The 18,592-nt window shown below is 42.1% G+C and overlaps 1 protein-coding gene across 2 annotated transcripts; it reads right to left on the bottom strand.

Moving 5' to 3' along the window:
• Window positions 1-1,350: 1,350 nt before the first annotated feature.
• Window positions 1,351-18,575, bottom strand: adam19b (ADAM metallopeptidase domain 19b). 2 transcript variants are annotated; one of them, XM_080900209.1, is made up of 23 exons: window positions 18,273-18,575; window positions 17,938-18,050; window positions 16,362-16,432; window positions 10,111-10,189; window positions 9,844-9,920; window positions 7,783-7,984; window positions 7,638-7,703; window positions 7,217-7,288; window positions 6,965-7,131; window positions 6,753-6,837; window positions 6,492-6,631; window positions 6,194-6,371; window positions 6,017-6,106; window positions 5,694-5,889; window positions 4,555-4,663; window positions 4,230-4,446; window positions 3,920-3,997; window positions 3,421-3,529; window positions 3,187-3,316; window positions 3,004-3,106; window positions 2,575-2,901; window positions 2,397-2,488; window positions 1,353-2,296 (listed from the first exon to the last, which is right to left on the bottom strand). In XM_080900209.1, the coding sequence occupies exons 1-23, from the start codon at window positions 18,406-18,408 to the stop codon at window positions 2,290-2,292; spliced, it is 2,844 nt and encodes a 947-aa protein (XP_080756335.1). In that variant the 5' UTR covers window positions 18,409-18,575; the 3' UTR covers window positions 1,353-2,289. The 2 variants fall into 2 exon arrangements, with proteins under 2 accessions (XP_080756336.1, XP_080756335.1); XM_080900210.1 differs by lacking the exon at window positions 16,362-16,432 and having other exon boundaries at window positions 1,351-2,296; window positions 18,273-18,411.
• Window positions 18,576-18,592: the final 17 nt, after the last annotated feature.

Genomic DNA, 18,592 nt, shown 5'->3' with positions numbered 1-18,592 from the left:
AAGATCACCTGGCTCTTCAGTCCACAGAGAGTCAACTACTGTGTATGTGTCTATATGTGTGTGCATGCGATAGGCTGTCTTTGTGTTGGAGATAGATTGGTTTGGGGGGTCTGGCCCTGGTATTTAATGGTCTTTTAATTAGAATAAATCAAAGCGCTTTCATCTCAGTGAATGATGCAGAGATCTAAAGGGCAGGTAGACACCTTTCAGCATTTCTAGCCCTACTAAGAGGGGATGCCATTTACACTTATACAAACACTGGTGACAGGTGAGTGACAGGAAAGCAGAGGGAAATGTACAAAAAACAGTTCAACTCCAATTTAGCACAGTGGATTGTCTCAGCACAGAACTGGTATGGGAGACGGGGGTAAAAAGAGCCTTTTTCTTTTTTAACTCGTGATATCCAAGATACGGGAAAATGAGTAAGTTGTACAATGAAAATGTGCTGCTGTACAATGTAAACTGGACTGTTGACTCAATTTGCCCCACAGCATTTGCCTCAAATGATCTCTAAATAACAAACATAAAAATATTTGAGACCTGGATACAGTTGCTTTGATGGAGCTGCCAAAAACAGTTAAAAAAATAAGTTCATTATATTTCATGGCTGTCAGTGCACAGAACATGGATAAACGTAGCCACTGGCTCATCTTATTCCACTCTGCTCCTACTACCAAGTTGTTTTCAGGAAGAACAGGATGTGAAAAATCAAACATGGACGACTATTTTTAGTGTAATATGTTCAAAAAACATCCTTCTATGAGGAGAACACGTGACGACAGCATTGAGATTAGACTAAATGAGTTAACTGGTAGTCGGGTGGTCATCAGTTCCCCAAAGAAATACTAATGATGATCCCTTCACTGTAAGACTATAAGCCTTGGCTGTGAAGTTTCTATTTTGGTCATGTGATAATGTGTCAGTGTTGATTCCAGCATGTTGTGCTGCCACCTGGTGGCCAAAGTATGAATGTAAACGCTAAAATTAAGAGTTTATTTTTCTTCTGCAAATGCAGTCTGAACCACTTTAAGAGAATTGTGAACAGGGTGAATAAAGGTGTTTCCAGTTTACTGTAAGAATGCACAGGAAAATAATTTACAATCCCTCAGAGTTGCTATTTATTGAAGTTTTCTATGATGCAGTCATGTTCAAATCTATGGTTTAAAAGTACCTCTAGAGCTGTTTTTGTACATAGCACTTACAATGAAGGGGAAAAGTCAGATTATATGTTCATTACTGACACTTTTCACACACTTTTTGGTTTTATAAAAAAAGCCATTTTTTTAAATCTAACATAGCAAGTATCTGAACTCAAGAACTGCTGCTGGCAGCTGTATTGGCGAAAGCTAGGAAGAAAAAGCTGAAAAAACAACAACCTGTTAAAATGTTCAATATCTTTTTATTTACCCATGTGTTCATTTGAATTTCAGTTTCAGACACAGTGTTACACAAGCCCTGTGTTTGCATAGGTCTGATAATGAGGTAAAACATGGGAGTTGGCATTCTGCATTTCCCTTTTACAGATTACAATTCCCCAAGCAGTCACAATATGACACAATATTTAGAAGCACCTAACAGTAATGCCAAATTATTACTGCTCCAAAGCCTGCGGTTACACGACCACCTTTTAAACCCTTCAGGGCATGAGAACTCAAAAAGACAATTAAAAAAAATTAAATTAAAGAAATTAAAAACTAAAGAAATGGAAAAAAGTCCCTCACAGCTCCTGCTACATATCAGACATGCACTTTTCACCATAAGAATAAACTTACAGGCATGCAGGTCTTTCTCTGGTTACTATCAGTCCAGTTAAAACCCATTATTATTCACAGATAAGAACTTCATTACTGGCATCTTTTCTTAATATAAGACATCCCTTTATGGCTAATTCGCTTTGAGAGGCATCACGTTTGGTACAATGGTTTCTCTGTAAACATTCATTTCTCATTGATTTTGTGAATAAATACTTCTTCATTTATAATTCTACCAACATAAGTAAAAGAAACTAAACGCGGTTCAATTCAGAGCTCTAGCTTCAAAGTTGATAAAGCAGACACATGTAATACACAAAGCACTCATTGTTAAGCCTAAATCTTAGGCTTAAAACATCTCTACTTTATAACTTGCTGTAATTATATAATTTTCCACATATTGCACACCAGTGTACAGCGTCAAGTATTCCTCGCTTATCACCTTTTTTACGACCTGGCACCGCACTGAAAATATATTGTGAGGCAGTCTGTCACTGGATGTAAGCAGTGGTCCCCAATGCCTCCCTGAGCTTGTAGATTAGGCTCTAGAGAGAAGAAGTGCAAGAAAATTTTAATAAAATATAGGACGGTATTAAGATCTGTTTATTCCTACAGAGAGACATTTGAGAACACAAGACCACTTACCTGTTTGGCATTTTCTGTCCAGCAGATGGAGCCAAACCAGGTTTTCCTCGTTGCAAGGCATTGGTGGTAACCTGTGGGCCTTTCACAGGGTCCTGCAAGACAAACGAGACGTTCAGCATTTATTTCACTGTTGCAAAAGTACACACTTTACTTATTAATGCAGAAGAGAAGGATTTACCCCTGATTGTTTTTTGATAGGGCAAGGCGGTGGAGGTCTGTTTGGGGGGTTTGGTCTATTTTTGGGTACTGCTGAAAGCTGTGACGAGTTTTTGGCATCCAGGGAGCGTAAAGGTGGAGGTCTTGTAGGCAGTGCAGAAGCCTGGTTGGGTTTCTGTCCTGGAGGGACAGGGGGAGTGCGGCCCTGAGGAGAGATCACTCTCTGGGGCTGTGGTGTCTGCTTTCGCTGCTCTCCTGCACACATTGGTACAGGGGGAGGCTTCCCTGCAGGATATACAATACCATTCCTGGGTAGAGGTGGGGCAGACGGGCTCGGATGCGGAGAAGGCTTCCCATGTGGAAAAGCACAAAGATGACAAGTATTTTCAACATTTTTTATGGTATTACATGACAGACATTACTTAGGTGGTCAAAGAGTGGGCTTATTTACCGAATTCTTTAGCAAGAATGTTGGGTTGGCATGACCGTTGGCACGACTTTCCGGATTAAGAGGCTTGACGTCAGGTGGCTCGGAAGTGTGGATTTCATTCATTCTGGATGTTCGCACAACACAAAGGAAAAACGTTATCTGCAAAGTACGTTTTTAGTGTTTAGCAACTTCAGAACTACATACTTTGGCACTGGTGGTGGAGCAGAAGGCTTCAGCGAGGGGAGCTTATGTCTGCCGAAGCGCCAAAAAGCAAAAACAGCCAAACCCACCAAGAGAAGCAGAAAGGAAGTAAGGAGGGCTGTACCAACGCTTCCTGTTGGAATATAAAATAGACAAGAGTCAGAAAATAAACAAACACCAAAAAAATTGTTTTAACTTTAATTAACTGCACATAAATGATTGGTGCATGGGTCTCACTGCGGTTGATGACAGGCCCGCTGTCCACACTGCCCCCTGATCCTTTCTGGTCGCAGAGAGGAGGAGCCCAGCCTGGATCACAGTGGCAGTTACGGTTGTTGTTGCACAGCTGGTAAGAGAATAAGTCACATTTTTTATGACTGAAGGAGAATCAGGGACAGGAAGTCAATGTTTTGTAACAAAATGTAGTAAAAAGGCTCTGCCGAAAAAAATTGTATAGTTTATGGAACATTTTACAGAGGTGACCATATTGCTGCATAATACAGCCGTGGTTTCCCATAAGTAAGATGCCTGAATGCCAAACCCTTACTTGTTTATGATATGTTTTTTTTATATTGTTGTGTTGCTACTTTTAATTAAGCAAAGGATCTGGACCGTTCCTGCAGCGCTGCTTAGGGCTGCCAGCTTTCAGTAATTGTAGGCTAGCTGCCAAATCTTTCTCAGAAGTCCAGAGAAATCCATCAAACCAGCATCTCTTCTGCGACACACTGAAACTTACTCCGTGTCCGTGGCACTTGGCGTTGCATTCCCCCGCTCTGAGAAAAGATGCATTGCGGCATAATCCGTTAAAGCAAATCTGTTCAAACAAAAGAAGCGTGAGGAGGAACATTAGAGAAGCGCTTCGAGACAGGTTGCTTATCCCCTTTCAGGTGAAAACTGAAATCACAGATGATCCATTTTCTCTGTCTGATCGAAACAGTTTTGTCTGCTTTGTTTGTGACTTAAGATCGGGTGAAAAAAAAGTAGTACTGGTACATGCTCTTTACTACTACTGCAAACTCTGTTTAGTACATTTTCATAACTCTCACCAAGTCTTCGCCGCACTTGGTGCCCGTCATGACCAGACCTGGATCCAAAGTGTCACCCTGTGCCTCCTTTTCCTCCTTGTCAAGCTTGTACACATGTGTCCCCTTGCACATGATTCTTTTGTAGCCCTCAGTAACCGTGGTTTCTATGACAACCGCATTTTGCTCAATAGGCTTGGAGGCTGAAGCCAAACACTGGATTTTCCCACATTTAGCATTCCTGTCATGTAAACAGAACCCCCCACCCAAAACAACAAAGTTAGACTTCAGTTGAGGGAGAAGTAAATGAAAGTGTGATTAGTTTGTTGCTGAACGTTTTGGTTTTCACCTGTCACTACAGCTCCTGTAATTCCCAGACTCATCTTTGCCACAATTCCCATACATATTGCCAGCTTCATTTACCCTCTTAAAGCACAGGTCAGGGGCCGGACGACCATCTGTGGTTTAACAAAAAACAACAACAAAAAAATGCACAGAAACATATTTAAAAGTGTGAGCTCACGCAAACACAATAACACACATGCAGGCATACAGTCAGGTTGTGTTATTTGACCGTCTGATGAAGACCAGATGGCATCCCTTACTGTTCAATGTGGCTCCTGTGGTACTACAAAGGCTCTGTCACCACATGAACATGGACACTGTCCAATAACAATCCCTAGTCCTGTGACCCATCAAGGACTCATCTTTAAATACACTGAGCCTGACTGGATATTTATCTCTTTAACATTCATTTCTTTAATTAAAAAAAGTCCAGAAACTTGGTATGACTCAAACCCCTCAAAGCCCTACGGATGAAAAGAAAAGAGATATTATTTGTGCAGTCACTTCCTTAAAAAGTAGTGAGCTATTGTTCCTGTGGTTTTGGTATTTAAAATAATACCAAGACCATTTTAAAGTTCAAAGCATGAGTGCATGCACCTTCAAACCATGTACAGTTTGTAAAATTTGACTGTTTCAGTTTTATTTTTGTTAAGTTATTGTTCACTAAAAATACTGATTTAAAGTTAGTCTATAAGATATATGTATATAAACTTTAATAATCCTTTAATAATAAAGACCATTTTTAGAAGCAAAACCACCTTTAGCAGAAATAAGTTGAAGTAGTTATTTTCAGTATGAGTTCATCAGTTTCAACATTTTGTGGAGGAGTTTTGGACGACTCTTTGTTACAATGTTGCTTCCGTTCACTGAGGTTTGTTTGAATTTGTTTATGCAAAATTCTCTTAAGTTCCCACCACATTTCATTCGGACTGAGTTCTGGACTTTGCCTGGACTATTCCAACACCTTGATTACTTTCTTGATTGTAGGATTATGTTAAAACACACCTGCATGTTCCAGACCAGCAAACTGCCAAAACCTCTGCTTTTATGAGGTGCTGAGACTTGTTGATGATCAATTAACCAAGTGCGTTTAAGTGAGGATAAACAGCAGTTAGCTATAGATGGAGAGTCCGCTTTACCCACCTTTTCCCCAAAGTGAGCGACACTGTTGCTCAAGGGTCAGACACATGCCGGTGTAACAATAGGCCTTCCCGCCTGCACATGATGTGCCATCTACTAAATAAAAATCTGCAGGACAAGACTCTGTTTTGCCATCACAGAACTCAGGAAGATCACATGACCCCGAGAGAGCACGGCACAGCACACCCGGGCTCTTCAGCTTCACAGTGAAAGACAAAAGAGTAATGACATAAATAAAGTTAGAAGAGTAGAACATTTATTCTGTACTAGTGAGAATAAGGGTTGGTGATTTCCCATTTAAATAGTATGTACACTAATAAATGTACCTTGCAGTTCTGACAGCAGACTCCGTGGGCACACTCAGCTCCAGCTTTCAGGGTACAGTTGTTGGCATTACAGCATGGACTTGTGCACTCCTGGGCAAAACGTGTTGTAGAGTTATGAAGCCTGGCAAAACCATCAAAAGAAAAACCCGCAGTGCATACACAGAAACACCCACTGACCTCTTCTTCTCCACAGTCGCATTCTTCTCCGTCTTCCAGGTAACCGTTACCACAGCGATGCCCTCCATACATTGTCCTGGTGTTGGGCAGGTTAAAGAGACACTTTCCTCCTCCAGAGCTCAGGTAGCTCTTCAGCTCCTTTATGTTGCAATCATTAAACACTCGAGGAAAAGGATCCCTGAGCACGAGGTAAGGAAGAAATCAGGTTCAATTTTTTATTTCATATTCTATCATTTATCCCCTTTCTCCTGGTTTAATGAATGCAATTTTTTGTATTGTGGCAAGCTGAATTTCATACCCAGTAGCAGCAGCCATGATACAGCCTCCGTCTTCTGCTTTCGCCTGGCAACAACCTGGAATGTCGTGGCTCATACCAAAGTTGTGTCCCATCTCGTGCGCCATCGTGGCAGCAACGCCGACTGATAAATCTGAGTGGTCCTGTTCGACACAGCACGAGAATTTTAAGATCAGCAGAAATCAACGTGTGATTCTTTGACTTGATGCATGCTGATGTAGCGTAGCATCATCAAATTTAAATCTAAACACACTCGTCCCTCACCATGTTTACTCCGCCGGACTGGTATTCGGAGCACATGGCTTTGAGAGGTGCCAGCCCGATGGTCGTGCCCCGGAATGACTTCCCCCTGGAGACAAAAGAGAGCACTTGAAATTAGTTCCAAGTCAAGAGCATCCCACTGGACTGCAACCGGTGTTTATTACTGTCTTGCGCAATGATTATGAAATGTACTAGAGTGAATGAGAAACACTGACGTGACCAACTGAGCATTGTCGTTGGGGAGACTGCGTAGCTGTTTCTGTCTCCAAGACAGGAACGCTGCCAGGGTGCTGTGCGGGTTATCGGAGACGCTGATCATGTCCTGGCTGGTCCACACCTCCAGACCAATTAGTGCCACACGGATATTTAAAGCTTTGTAGTACTATCGGTGTCGGCATAAGGAATAAAAATAGGCATGTTAAACTCCAGTATCTGGGGTTTTTTTCTGGTTTCAAATCAGATGTTACCTTGTCAACTAGGTTGGCTGCTTCCACTAATTTCTGTTTCGTCTTGTCAAGATCAGAGTTGTGCTTCTCAAACTGCAACGACCATAAACCACAATGAACACACAGAAATAGAAACTCAACGTCTACACATCTGTTAAAATATCTTTCCCATAAAGGGTACATCTCACACTTGAAATAAAACAGGAAGTGAACCTTTTTTTTTTTTTGCAAGCGTTCTCCACAATTGGGTTTACCTGCAACTGCATGAAGTGGGAAGCTATACATAATGCAAACTTTACAGGTCATAAATAATAATGATGGCACACACCTAATCCCACATACGAAAAGCCACACTCCCCGCTACCACATCTTAATGGTTCACTGCAAACCCCCCCCAGTGTGGTTGCAAAAGTCACCCAATCTGAGTACACTGTTTTCTCACCTCAGTCTTGTCTGCAACTATGAGCAGCTCTACGTACTTCATATTCTGACTCACTTCCCTTTTTTCCTGACGAGAAAGACAACATAATCATGTTTTAATAAATCTCAAAGAATGTCATCGATGAGGTTACTGCTACTGAGCTCACCCTCAAACCCTGTGGTGACATCATTCCCTTGATAAAGTCATTAAGCCCCTCCTCATGCTCCACTTTGCCATGGTGATGCTGGCAGTGACCCCCGGGGAGACGAACACTCTCGGCTCGGAACACAGCATGCCGATCAGCATCCGTAGAAACGGGAAGAGGCTCTATCAGGTAGCTGATGCTCGTGTTCAGGGAAATTAGTCCCCTAGGAGGGAAAAACAGTCATATTCAGAAAATCAGCGATGTCTTAATATTTGTGCGACAGAAGGTCACGCTTCTCTCTTTCTCCGTTGTTGTGTAAATAAAGATCAGCTGACATAAACAATCCTCTTCAAAAAGCCACTGATCATAACAGACACCTATACTCAAACACACACGAGTGCATGCAGAGCAGCGGGCCGTGCAGCTGCAGAAAACATCTGGAGAAGTCAGACGCCCACACGTCAACATCCCTTTATGCTGTATTTGCATTCCCTTGCAGAATCTACATTAGCAGGAAGATGTTATTCGCTCATCCTCCAGATGCAGAACATTAACCCAGAAAGAAATCACACACGCACGACTAAGATGTTTGTCAGCCCTCACTAGTTCCCCCTCTGCTGCCTGCCTCTCCTCTCTCTCTCTCTCTGAGTGTCTCCAGCAGGAAGCAGCAGCTGCTCTGGAGGTGCATCAGGAGAACACACAAGATCTCCAGTACCGAGCTGTACTCAATGAACCAGCACTGAAGCCAGTGACCTAATAAACTTGGAGACTACATCGGACAGTACACAGGGCTGTTTCCTGTAACATTATTTATTGAGGCACAGCTTGATCACAAGCTGAAGAAAGTCAAATTCATACATCTTTTACTCCCACTGCCCAGCTGTCGAATTCTCAGCACGTCTCTCAGCACGTATATAAAACAGAAATACGTACATGTTTTAGACAGGAAGTTTGAGAAACTTGTTTCTAGCAGGTTTTTTTTAAAAGCAAGCAACTTATTGCTACTATAGATAAGCAAATGAATGAGCTGAGCAACCAGCTGATCAATATAATCTCTGCACAATCTAGTCGGTATCAAACAATTTCCTGTTTGTATAAGCACAGCTCTTTCCCCTGCCATCACGTCTTTTAGCTCTTACCTCTGCTTTTTCAGAAAATGTTGACTTTACAGAAACATCCTCTTTTTTGTCCTTTCAGCTCTTTTCCTTGCCGGATAAATTTAAAGATTTTATCTATGGATGGAACATGTAGCTTTAAATGGTGTTTTTTCAAACAAACTTGAGAAACTTTTCTCTTACTCTGAGCCATCTACATCCATCCATACTTGAGTTGGACTTAAATATATGTTACTGTAAAGTTTTATTACTTTTTATATTCTAAATCTGTTCGGATGCATGGTTTCCCCTGTCTTAAATCAACTTAATTTGACTTATATGGCGCCAAATCAGAACAATAAACACCTCAAAAATGCTGCCTTAATACAGAGCAAATTCCAACAATCAGATGACACTGTACGAGCAAGCACTTGGTGACAGTGGGAAGGAAAAACTCCCTTTTAACAGGAAGAAACCTCTGCTCCAACCAGAATCAGAGAGGGGAAAACAGAGATTAATTATAAATAATGATACCTAATGATTAAATGCACACGGAGTAAAAAGAGGTGACTGAAGAAGAAACAGTGCATCATGGGAAGCCGAACAGCGCAGGCCTGTTGGAGCATAACTAAGCAAGGGTTTAAAGTCACATGTTCCAGCCCTAACTATATGCTTTGTAAAAATGAAAATGAAACTTTTAAGCCTAATCTTAAATATAGAGAGACTGTCTGTCTCCTGAATCCAAACTGGGAGCCAGTTCCACAGACAAGGGGCCTAAAAGCTGAAGGCTCTGGATCCCATTCTACTTTTTTTACCCTAAGAACCTCAAGTAAGCCTGCAGTCTGAGAGCAAAGTGCTCTAATTGGGTGATACGATACTATGAGTTCCTAAAGATAGGATGGGACTGATAATTCAAGACCAATGTAATTTAATGAAAGGCTTGCTCATTGGAGGGATTTAATGAATAATAAGAAATATTTTTTATTACCTGAGCCCTGAACAAGTGCTGACAGCAACGCTGGAGCCTTCCATGCCCTGAACCTCGCCATGGTAGAAACAGTGTCCCTGAAAAACAACATTTTCATTCATCACACACTGACCTTTTAATGTAAACAGAAGTAGTAGTATTTATGCCAAAACCTGTCACTAACTGTTTATTACCCTCCTCCCACTTGACTTGATCAACTACACTGATGTTTATCAGCTAAGACTCCCCTCCGCAGCCTAAGAGCATGAAACTATCTCGCAGACTCACAGTGCTGGGTCGAGAAGAGGACTTGCGCGCTCCATTGGGTGTGTACCATATTTCCTGATATCCAGGGGCCAACAGCTGCCTGGGTAAAAAAAAAAACAAATTCAGGGACAACAAAATATTCTGTATTTTGTGACAGTAATACAGTCTATGGAAACAACAATATTGTGAAAAGACGGTGAAATACAAAACTGCAGGAAGCTGAGAGGTTAGCAGAGGACAGACTCTCTGCAACAGCCCACAGCTCGTAAAACATTCACTCTAACACAGGCGCTCCCCAAAAAACAAAGTGCTTTAAAGATTTAAACAAAGAGCCTATTGGTGACAAGAGAGCGCACAGGAGAATGTGGGAAACTGTAATCAAAGCCATATGTACCGTCCCCCAGTGATCCTTTTTACTTCTTGGCGAGTACTAGTCTATTGCTGAAGCAAGAGATGATAACTTCCCTATGCTGACAGCTTCAGTTGTTGGCATGTCCTGACTGCATTTGTTTGACAGATGGATTATTTACAAGTGCTCTTGAGCTTCTTTGCTATTTTTCAGGCTGTGAAGCAGAAACATGCATATGCATGACACCGAAAGCTTTCTTTGGATAAAGTATCATAATCCTCTTATTTTCTATTTATCTGTATCAGCACAATTAAGTCCAATGTTTATTGCAAACCATTCTTCCTGTTTTCAGTCAACTTTAAACTTTAAGTCATCTTCATCTTCTCCTCAGGCCAACTCAGCAACTGGCTGTAACTGCAGAGAAACTCAAGCACATCTACTGATGTTGTTTCCTGAAGCATTAAACTGCAGGAGTTTGACTCAAACAGACCAAAGATCTTAAAGATTTCCTTATTATCATTGCTTCTTCATTTATTTTTTAATCTGGTGGCTTTTAAGGGAAATAGAAAAATAAAAATGTAATCTTCTTGTAAATATGCCTCAGCCAAATTTGATTTCTTAACTTAAATGAGAAGATCCTTATCACTGCCATATAGTTCAATGAGGAACAAATGATTAAACTGCTGGAAATTATGTTCTGCCCAAAGGCAGGAAAAGACCATCTACCTCCCAGTCCAAAACCTTGGATCGGTATTGTACCTAAGGGATGTTTCTGAGTCACTTGATTTAGCCCTACCTATACCTATAAGCTTTATCGAGGATAAGAATGGCTTCTAATCTGACTATCTGACCAGGAAGGCAAATTAGCACAGATCCACCAGTGTTAAACTCATTGAAAGGATGATGCAAATTTTCTTTTTCATCCCTGTTCGATGCCAAGAAGGAAACAAGCCTCTTAAGACAATGACAGCCTGCTGATGAGAATTTGAAATAAAACAAGCAAAGACACAAAATGACTACTTTTAACAGATTAGGACTCACAGGAAGAAGGGGCTGGCTAACCACATAGACCAATAGGAACTCTAAAGGGGGACCTCAAAACGATCGGTGGGACGTATGATGTCAGCATGAACAGGGTCATGTTGTGATTTGAGCTAAATGTCATTTATATCTGTAATTCCACAAGTTTTCCAGCTTCCCTAACTTCCTGAAGACATTTCCCATCATCCTCTGTGTCAACTGTAGGCCAATTTTGTGGCAATTAATGACATTAGATGACTGAACTTTAGCCTGCTGCTGTTCCACAGTCATTTCTTCCATGATGGAACCACACAAGTACTCCACTTCTGTTCTCCCTTATCCTTAACTTGACAGTCAGCTGCAGTTTCTGAGCTGAATCTTGCTATTCCTTGGGGACTCATTTTAATGAAAGTTTTAATGAAAAGTCTAATCCCAGCAATGTATTTGTAAGTTACTTTGGTATCGTTGATGGTAGTCTATGCTTAAGAAATAGAAAAGACTTAAAACATGGCAAAATAACAACTAAAAATCTCACAATATGCTGCACGGTAGACAGATTTAGGACCCAATATTCGTGATGTTACATCTGATGTTGAAGCCCCGAGGCCTGTGTCGAGCAAAGGGGGCGTGTCCAAATGAAGCCTGTGTCGAGGCCCGTATCGTTCTGCAGCACGTGACCATTATGGGTCCACAAATTTGGGGGCATTTTACATAATATCTCCCAATAACAGCATACATCTTCTCAAATCGATCTCAGAGCAGACGGTACAGAGGCTTCTGTGATATTACCTCTGCCTTTTGGTGAAGCAATTGGAAAGATTCAACACATTCATGGTGATTTATCACACCATGACTAACTACTGTGCAGGACTCCAGAGACAGTGGCTGAACTCAAAATAAGGAAATTCATCACTGGAATGCGCAAAAAAATTCAAAACAAAGCTGGGCTCCAGCCAAAAGGAAGTGAAATACACATGAGGTAATTAGGGAACCATTATACAGCTGAGGAAAATGAAACACGGGTGAACAGAATCTAAGTAACAAGACAAGGGGACCCAAAACTGAACACAATACACACAAGACTGGGACTGGCAAAATAAGACAGGAAGTAACAAAACATGAATACGCCTACACTGACGGAAACTTAGCTGGACACATGAGCACAGGGGAGGCTGATAAAAATAACAGGTGACAAAACCAAAATGCCCAAAATACTAATCGATAATACACTAGACTAGAACTTAATCATAACCACAAACATAGAACTCCAGAAATCTATAATTACAAGAACACTGAAAAACTCTTAACTGGGGACAAAAAACAATGAACTCAAAAGACAGAGTCAATGACTGAGCAATCGTGACATAAAAGTTGACTCTACAGCACTTCTAACTGTAAGATCTAAGGTGTGCATTAATGATGAGCGAGTTACAACCACAGAAACCAGAGAATAACAACCTGCGGGTGTGTCTGAGTTTCATTTCTAATCACCAACGTCTCCAGAAGTTGGAGCTCAGTGAGAGAAAGAAATGAAAATACTATACAGGGTTCAAGTAAATGGACAACCTGCAGGGTGGTGAAACATATTAGAATAACTGAAATAGAAAGATAAATATCACTTAGTTAGTCATTTGAAATTGAAATTAAATGAAATACTGCAGATAATTAAAAACTTTTACACCCTTTATTAAATCAGTAATAATTTGGCCAGATATGCAATTTAATGGCACCACAAAGCCCTGAGTCAACTGCCGTGAAACTCTCCAGCAACACTTTTGGAATACCCCAAAGCTTTATGTATTCTGCTGAATACTGTGACAGCTTTCAAGTAGAGACTGGAATAAAAAAAAAAAAGCTTTGTCCAATGGCGGTCAGCAGCAGCGACTGGATGTCATCCAGCGCTTGGACAGATGCTGTGATTGAGGAGCCTGGCGATGCCTGAATCACGGCGGTCTGGCAGTGAAGCTGAGACAAAGGCCTGGTTCAGCCTCAAGAGGAGAAAGAAGGGATGGGGGAAGAGTAATGCTAATGTACTTGAGAGATAAAGAAGGGGGGAGCGAGAGGGAATTTGGGGTAATGCTTTAAGGGTCAGTGGGTCACATTCTCTCATAGTATCAGATGACATCACCACATAGAGCTGGAAGACGGGGAGGAGGGGGAAGGCTGATGCAAAGTCAAATTACCTCTCAGCAACAGATGATGAAGAGGCTTTTATTGCAGGTGGAGGCTAACGTTCTGTGTGTGCGGAGCCTTGGTTGAACACACACACACAGGCTAACACAGAGGCCTAGATTAATGCATCTAAGCAAACAGGACGGCTGTGAAACTAAACATAGGCACAAGGGAAACAAGGACAAGCAAATCCATGAACCCACTCTCTGTTCAACAGACCTGCAATCCATCAGATCTGCGCTTTCAAGTCATGTTTGTGTTCTTTTTGGGGGTGCACAAATGTGTCTGCGAGTGTCGTCTGTCTGCGTGTGGCCGCAGACGCCCAAGCCTGACCGCAGGGAACATGTGGGAATGTATATTTGGATTAAAGCCCTGGGGGGATATCAGACGAGGTGAGAGAAGGGGGGAGAGAAGGAGAAAGAACGGGGTGCACATTTTTTAAGTTGGCCAGTGGAAAGACATATAAGGTGTGGGCATGATGGCAAGGGACAAGAGGGGAAAGGAAGGAGAGGAGAAACAGTATAGTGTGATCTTCCCATGAGAGTGCTTAATTCAGATTAATGCACTTAAGGGTGTGCAGGAAGGACATTACAGAGGAGAACAGAGAAAGTCAGGCGGAGGAGGAAGCAAGAGTGTCGGCACATTCTGAACCAGAACTGACCAGAGAATCTGCTTTCCTCTTCTCATGACTTTCAACACCTCAAGCTCATCGTTCAGTTTCTTACTGTTTCCTGCCTCGCTCACTCTGTTTTTACATCCTTTTCCTGCTACCTGAGTCAGCACTCACTATGGCCCCTGCCTTGCTCTTAACTGAATTAACCCTCTGCTGGTGCACTACAGTCTTTCATTAAGATAAAAGCTCAGGCAGCCGCTTATACACAACCACACCAGTGAAGTATAAATGCTAAAGAGCCACACAGATACACACACATTCAAAAACATGACCAGGGAGGACAGAAATGGATTGAGTGTTGACTCGAGCCATGGGGAGGGGGCTGATGCCCACATAAACTCACAGTTATGCTTTCCCCTAAGATTTGAAGTGATTTAAGGAGGACAGCTGGAGCTCTCACATCGTTTTTTTTTTTTTTTTTTAAATTGAATTGAATTCTTGTCCGGTTTTAGGTGCAATGAGGACATAAGGGAGTAACCAGGACACAGGGTGGACACTGGTAGCATTTTCTCTGGCTTGTCTCCAAAATCAGACATTAATCTCCCTTGGCATAAACTGCTTTCTGCCTTAGCCCTGACTCAAGTCTCACATTAGACCAGCAAAGGATAAACAGAAACAGGGTAGGCTAATCCAGAATAGCATTCTCTGTGGGGCAACAGAGTTGGTGGGCAACACTGCTGAGCCTCAGCTAAACAATGAATCTACAAAAGAAGCTGCAAGCTTTCTTTGAACCTGCAGCACCGCTCATGCAGCGCACTGTACAGGAAATATGAGCTGAGGTGAATTGAAGCCTCGTTTTTTGTTTGTTGTTTTAACGAATGTTAAACTGTCTTCTGACTTCAATACCTACATCCACATAAGCAAAAACAGCAGACAATGGTTGCCTGGATGCATGGATGGAATATTTGCATCATTTGTTCAGCTCAATATAGCTCTCAGACACAGTACATTAAAGAATCAAAACATTCGGTTTTATACTAAAGTGTGTGCATCACAGGATACACTGCTTCAGTAACTAAATCCAGCTTTTCAGAAAAAAGTAAATATCTTTACAGAAATCTCCGTAACTCTGACTGCGGCAGAAAAAAACTGTTATGAGTTAATCCATTCTCACAGCTTCTCTGTTGCACAAAAAATGAGAAGTTTCACAAAAGAACACAAGTTTCACAATATTTTTTCCTGTCCTGAGTACCGAGCGGGGATTGTAGTTCCTCTTTCTTAGGAAAAAATTGTAACATATTTTATTTGCACCATTCAACACCTTGTTGAAGGGTTTTGTGGCGTATCTTCTTCAGTTACTCTCTTATCATACATGCGCAGGCGAAATACCTCACTCAGGAGGAAATGTAAGTGAGTGACCACCTGCTGGGTTTGGAGAACAGGGGGCAAGATCCCCTCAGGGGGCAGTCAGTCAGACACGGTGGAGTCGGGGCTTGTTAGTATTTGTGTGCCTACGAGTCAATGAATGACAGAGACGGTATGCAATCGAGGGTAAAAACGGACTTCATTCCTAATATTCCTAAAAGCTTCCCGGTCTACTTGTGCGCTGGCTCGAATCCAAAAGTGATAAACCGCAGCTCCGTTGTTACCACTGATATCTCAATGTTGCAACCCCCCCCCCCCCCCCCAAACTAGTACACAGTCTATTAAACAGATGAGACACCAAGCTCCCTTCCTATCACCAATCCATTGTTACTGGACAGGAACCGCTCCATCAGATTAGAGGGCGTTAGATGCAGAGGCACAGTCCTCACTTCCTGATTGCCTCATCATGCCCTGGTTGAACGGATCGGGTGTCATCCCTCCAGTGTCCAAAAACCATCAGCCTGCTTTCCTCTGCTCATCCCCCTTCTCAGCACCCCCTCAAGGGGCGCTGACCTTATAAATGCGTCTATGTGACAGTTAACATCTGGCCAAATAAACAGAGGTATGGAAAGGGCATGTTGTGGAAGTCAAAGGAACAATGTCGATGAGTGATTTCATCGGCTCCTCTAAACTACTGCTTTACTGATTTTGCATGGAAAGATAAGGCTGGTGTTGAAAACTCAAGTTACTCACTCATTTTTCTCTAATAGTAGTCTGAGCTCCTGGCCCTCAGTTGTGATGAGAACCTGTGCCTCTGCTGGATGCTGGAAGCAAAACATTAAATGCATACTAATCAGTGAGAAGAAGTGACAGTGCCAAGGAAGTATTTCCCCTTTTCCTGATTTCTTAGTTGTTGGATTTTTGGTTTTGTTTTTTGCATATTTGTCACACTTGTATGTTTCAAATCATGAATTAATTGTGATTCAACACATGTTCTGGAAAGCTGAGTTCAATTTTATTAGCCACACTCTATAAGCCCCAATTACTGCTAGTACCTGTCTGAAAGAATGAAGTAGGCTAAAAGATCTCAAAAAGCAACAAACTGTAATCTAAAGAAACAGAGTCACTGACAGTCTGGAAAGGGTTGCAAAGCCATTTCTAAGGCTTTAGGACTCCAGTGAATCATGGTGAGAGACATTGTATGGGTGAAATGGAGAAAACTTTGAAGTGGTGAACTTTCCCAGGAGTGACCAGCCTCCCGAATTTACCCCAAAAGCGCATACTTGACTCATCCAGGAGATCACAAAAGACCCCACAACAACATCTAAAGAACTGCAAGCCTCATTTTCCACAGTTAAGGTCAGCGATTATGATTTAACAATAAGAACTGGGTAAAACGGCACAATGGGGGAGTTCCAAACTGAAAACCACTGCCGACCACAAAGAACACAAAGGCTCGTCTCACTTTTGCCAAAGAATATTATAATGATCACCAAGACTTGTGGGAAAACATTCTGTGGACTGATGAGACAAAAGCAGAACTTTTTGGGAGGTTTGAGTCCAGTTACATCTGGTATGAAACTAACGCAGTAATTCATATTTCATAAAAAGAACATCACAGCAACCAGTCAAGCGTGGTGGTGGTAGTAGTGTGATGGTCTGGGGCTGCTTTGCTGCTTCGGGACGACTGCCCTCATTGATGGAACCATGAATTCTTTTCGCTACCAGAAAATCCTGAAGGAGGACGATCAGCCATCAGTTCGTGCCTTGAAGCTCAAACACACTCGAGTTATGCAGAAGGACACTCTACAAAACACTAGCAAGTCCACCTCTGAATGCCTAAAACAACTAAATGGTGGTTTTGGCGTGGGCTAGTTAAAGTCTGGACTTAAATTAGATGGATATGCTTTGACATGACCCTCCAATCTGGCTGAAATAAAACAATTCTGCAAAGTTGAGTGGGCAAAATTCCTCCACAGTGATGTTATTGCAAACGCTTGATTGCAGTTCTTGCAATCTGATGGTGCCACAACTAGTTATTAGTTTTAGGACCAGGTGGGCTTTGACAGCTTTATCTCTCAATAAGCGATCGTTTAAAATCATTTAAAACCTGCTTTTTTATTTACTCTGGTTATCTTTGCCTGATCCCTTTGTTGGATCTGAAACATTTAAGAGTGAGAAATATGCAAAAAATATAAGAACTCAAGAAGGGGGCAAGCACTTTTTCACAGCAGTGGTTTACACAAAGGTTTTATATGAAAGCTGGATGTGTGTCAGTGCGTCTAAAGCATTTTGTTAGTCAGAAGGACAAAGAGCGAGACAAATTCACCTCTTTGTTGTCAGACCTCTTGTGTCTGAGAGGATGCAGCCATATGGGATAAGTAATCTCATAACTCTCCACGTTCTCAAGGATGCTTTCCAGCGAAGCCTGTTTGGTGTCTCCTGATTAGAAACACATGGAACGGAGGGAAAGGTTGAAAATACCACAGAATAAGAGTTAGCGTCTTTTCTTTGCTGCTAGTTAAGAAACAACACTGGAGATCCACGTTGTCGTCTACATAACCGACACACACCTGATGCAACCATTTAAACAGGAATGCATCCCTGCGCAAAACAACAGTCGTCTATTCAAAGCAGGCATCCAGATTCTAGTCTTGGACTCACCATTGTAAACAGCGGCTTCAGACACAGCAGCAGTGACGGTACAGTAGAGGACAACTATGAGGCACACACACACACAGCACCGCGCGGCATAGGGAGGTGGTGATGGTGGTGGTGGAGGACGCGCTCCTGGACGCATTCTAAAAACAAACGGCTCCGGGTGAAGTCGCTCAGCAGAGGCATAAATGTGCGGTGATCCGGCCCGGTTGCTTCACATCACAGAGGCAAACCGTGAGATGCTGGCACACCATTTTGCCTAACCACTCCCCTTCGACAGACAGAGAGGACGATGAGCCGAGACGAGGCAGACTAGCAGTCAGGAA

Source organism: Rhamphochromis sp. 'chilingali', assembly GCF_963969265.1.
Source record: "Rhamphochromis sp. 'chilingali' genome assembly, chromosome: 13".
Lineage (NCBI taxonomy): Eukaryota > Metazoa > Chordata > Actinopteri > Cichliformes > Cichlidae > Rhamphochromis > Rhamphochromis sp. 'chilingali'.
This window is presented reverse-complemented; position numbering and strand designations above follow the sequence as displayed.

Excerpts from the sequence above, each read along its gene's own strand:
- adam19b (XM_080900209.1), bottom strand. The coding sequence starts at position 18,408 with ATGCGTCCAGGAGCGCGTCCTCCACCACCACCATCACCACCTCCCTAT. Across the intron at positions 3,998-4,229 it reads CCAAGTGCGGCGAAGACTTG|ATTTGCTTTAACGGATTATG; the intron begins GTGAGAGTTATG and ends TTGTTTGAACAG. Across the intron at positions 2,902-3,003 it reads CATTCTTGCTAAAGAATTCG|CCTTCTCCGCATCCGAGCCC; the intron begins GTAAATAAGCCC and ends CCACATGGGAAG.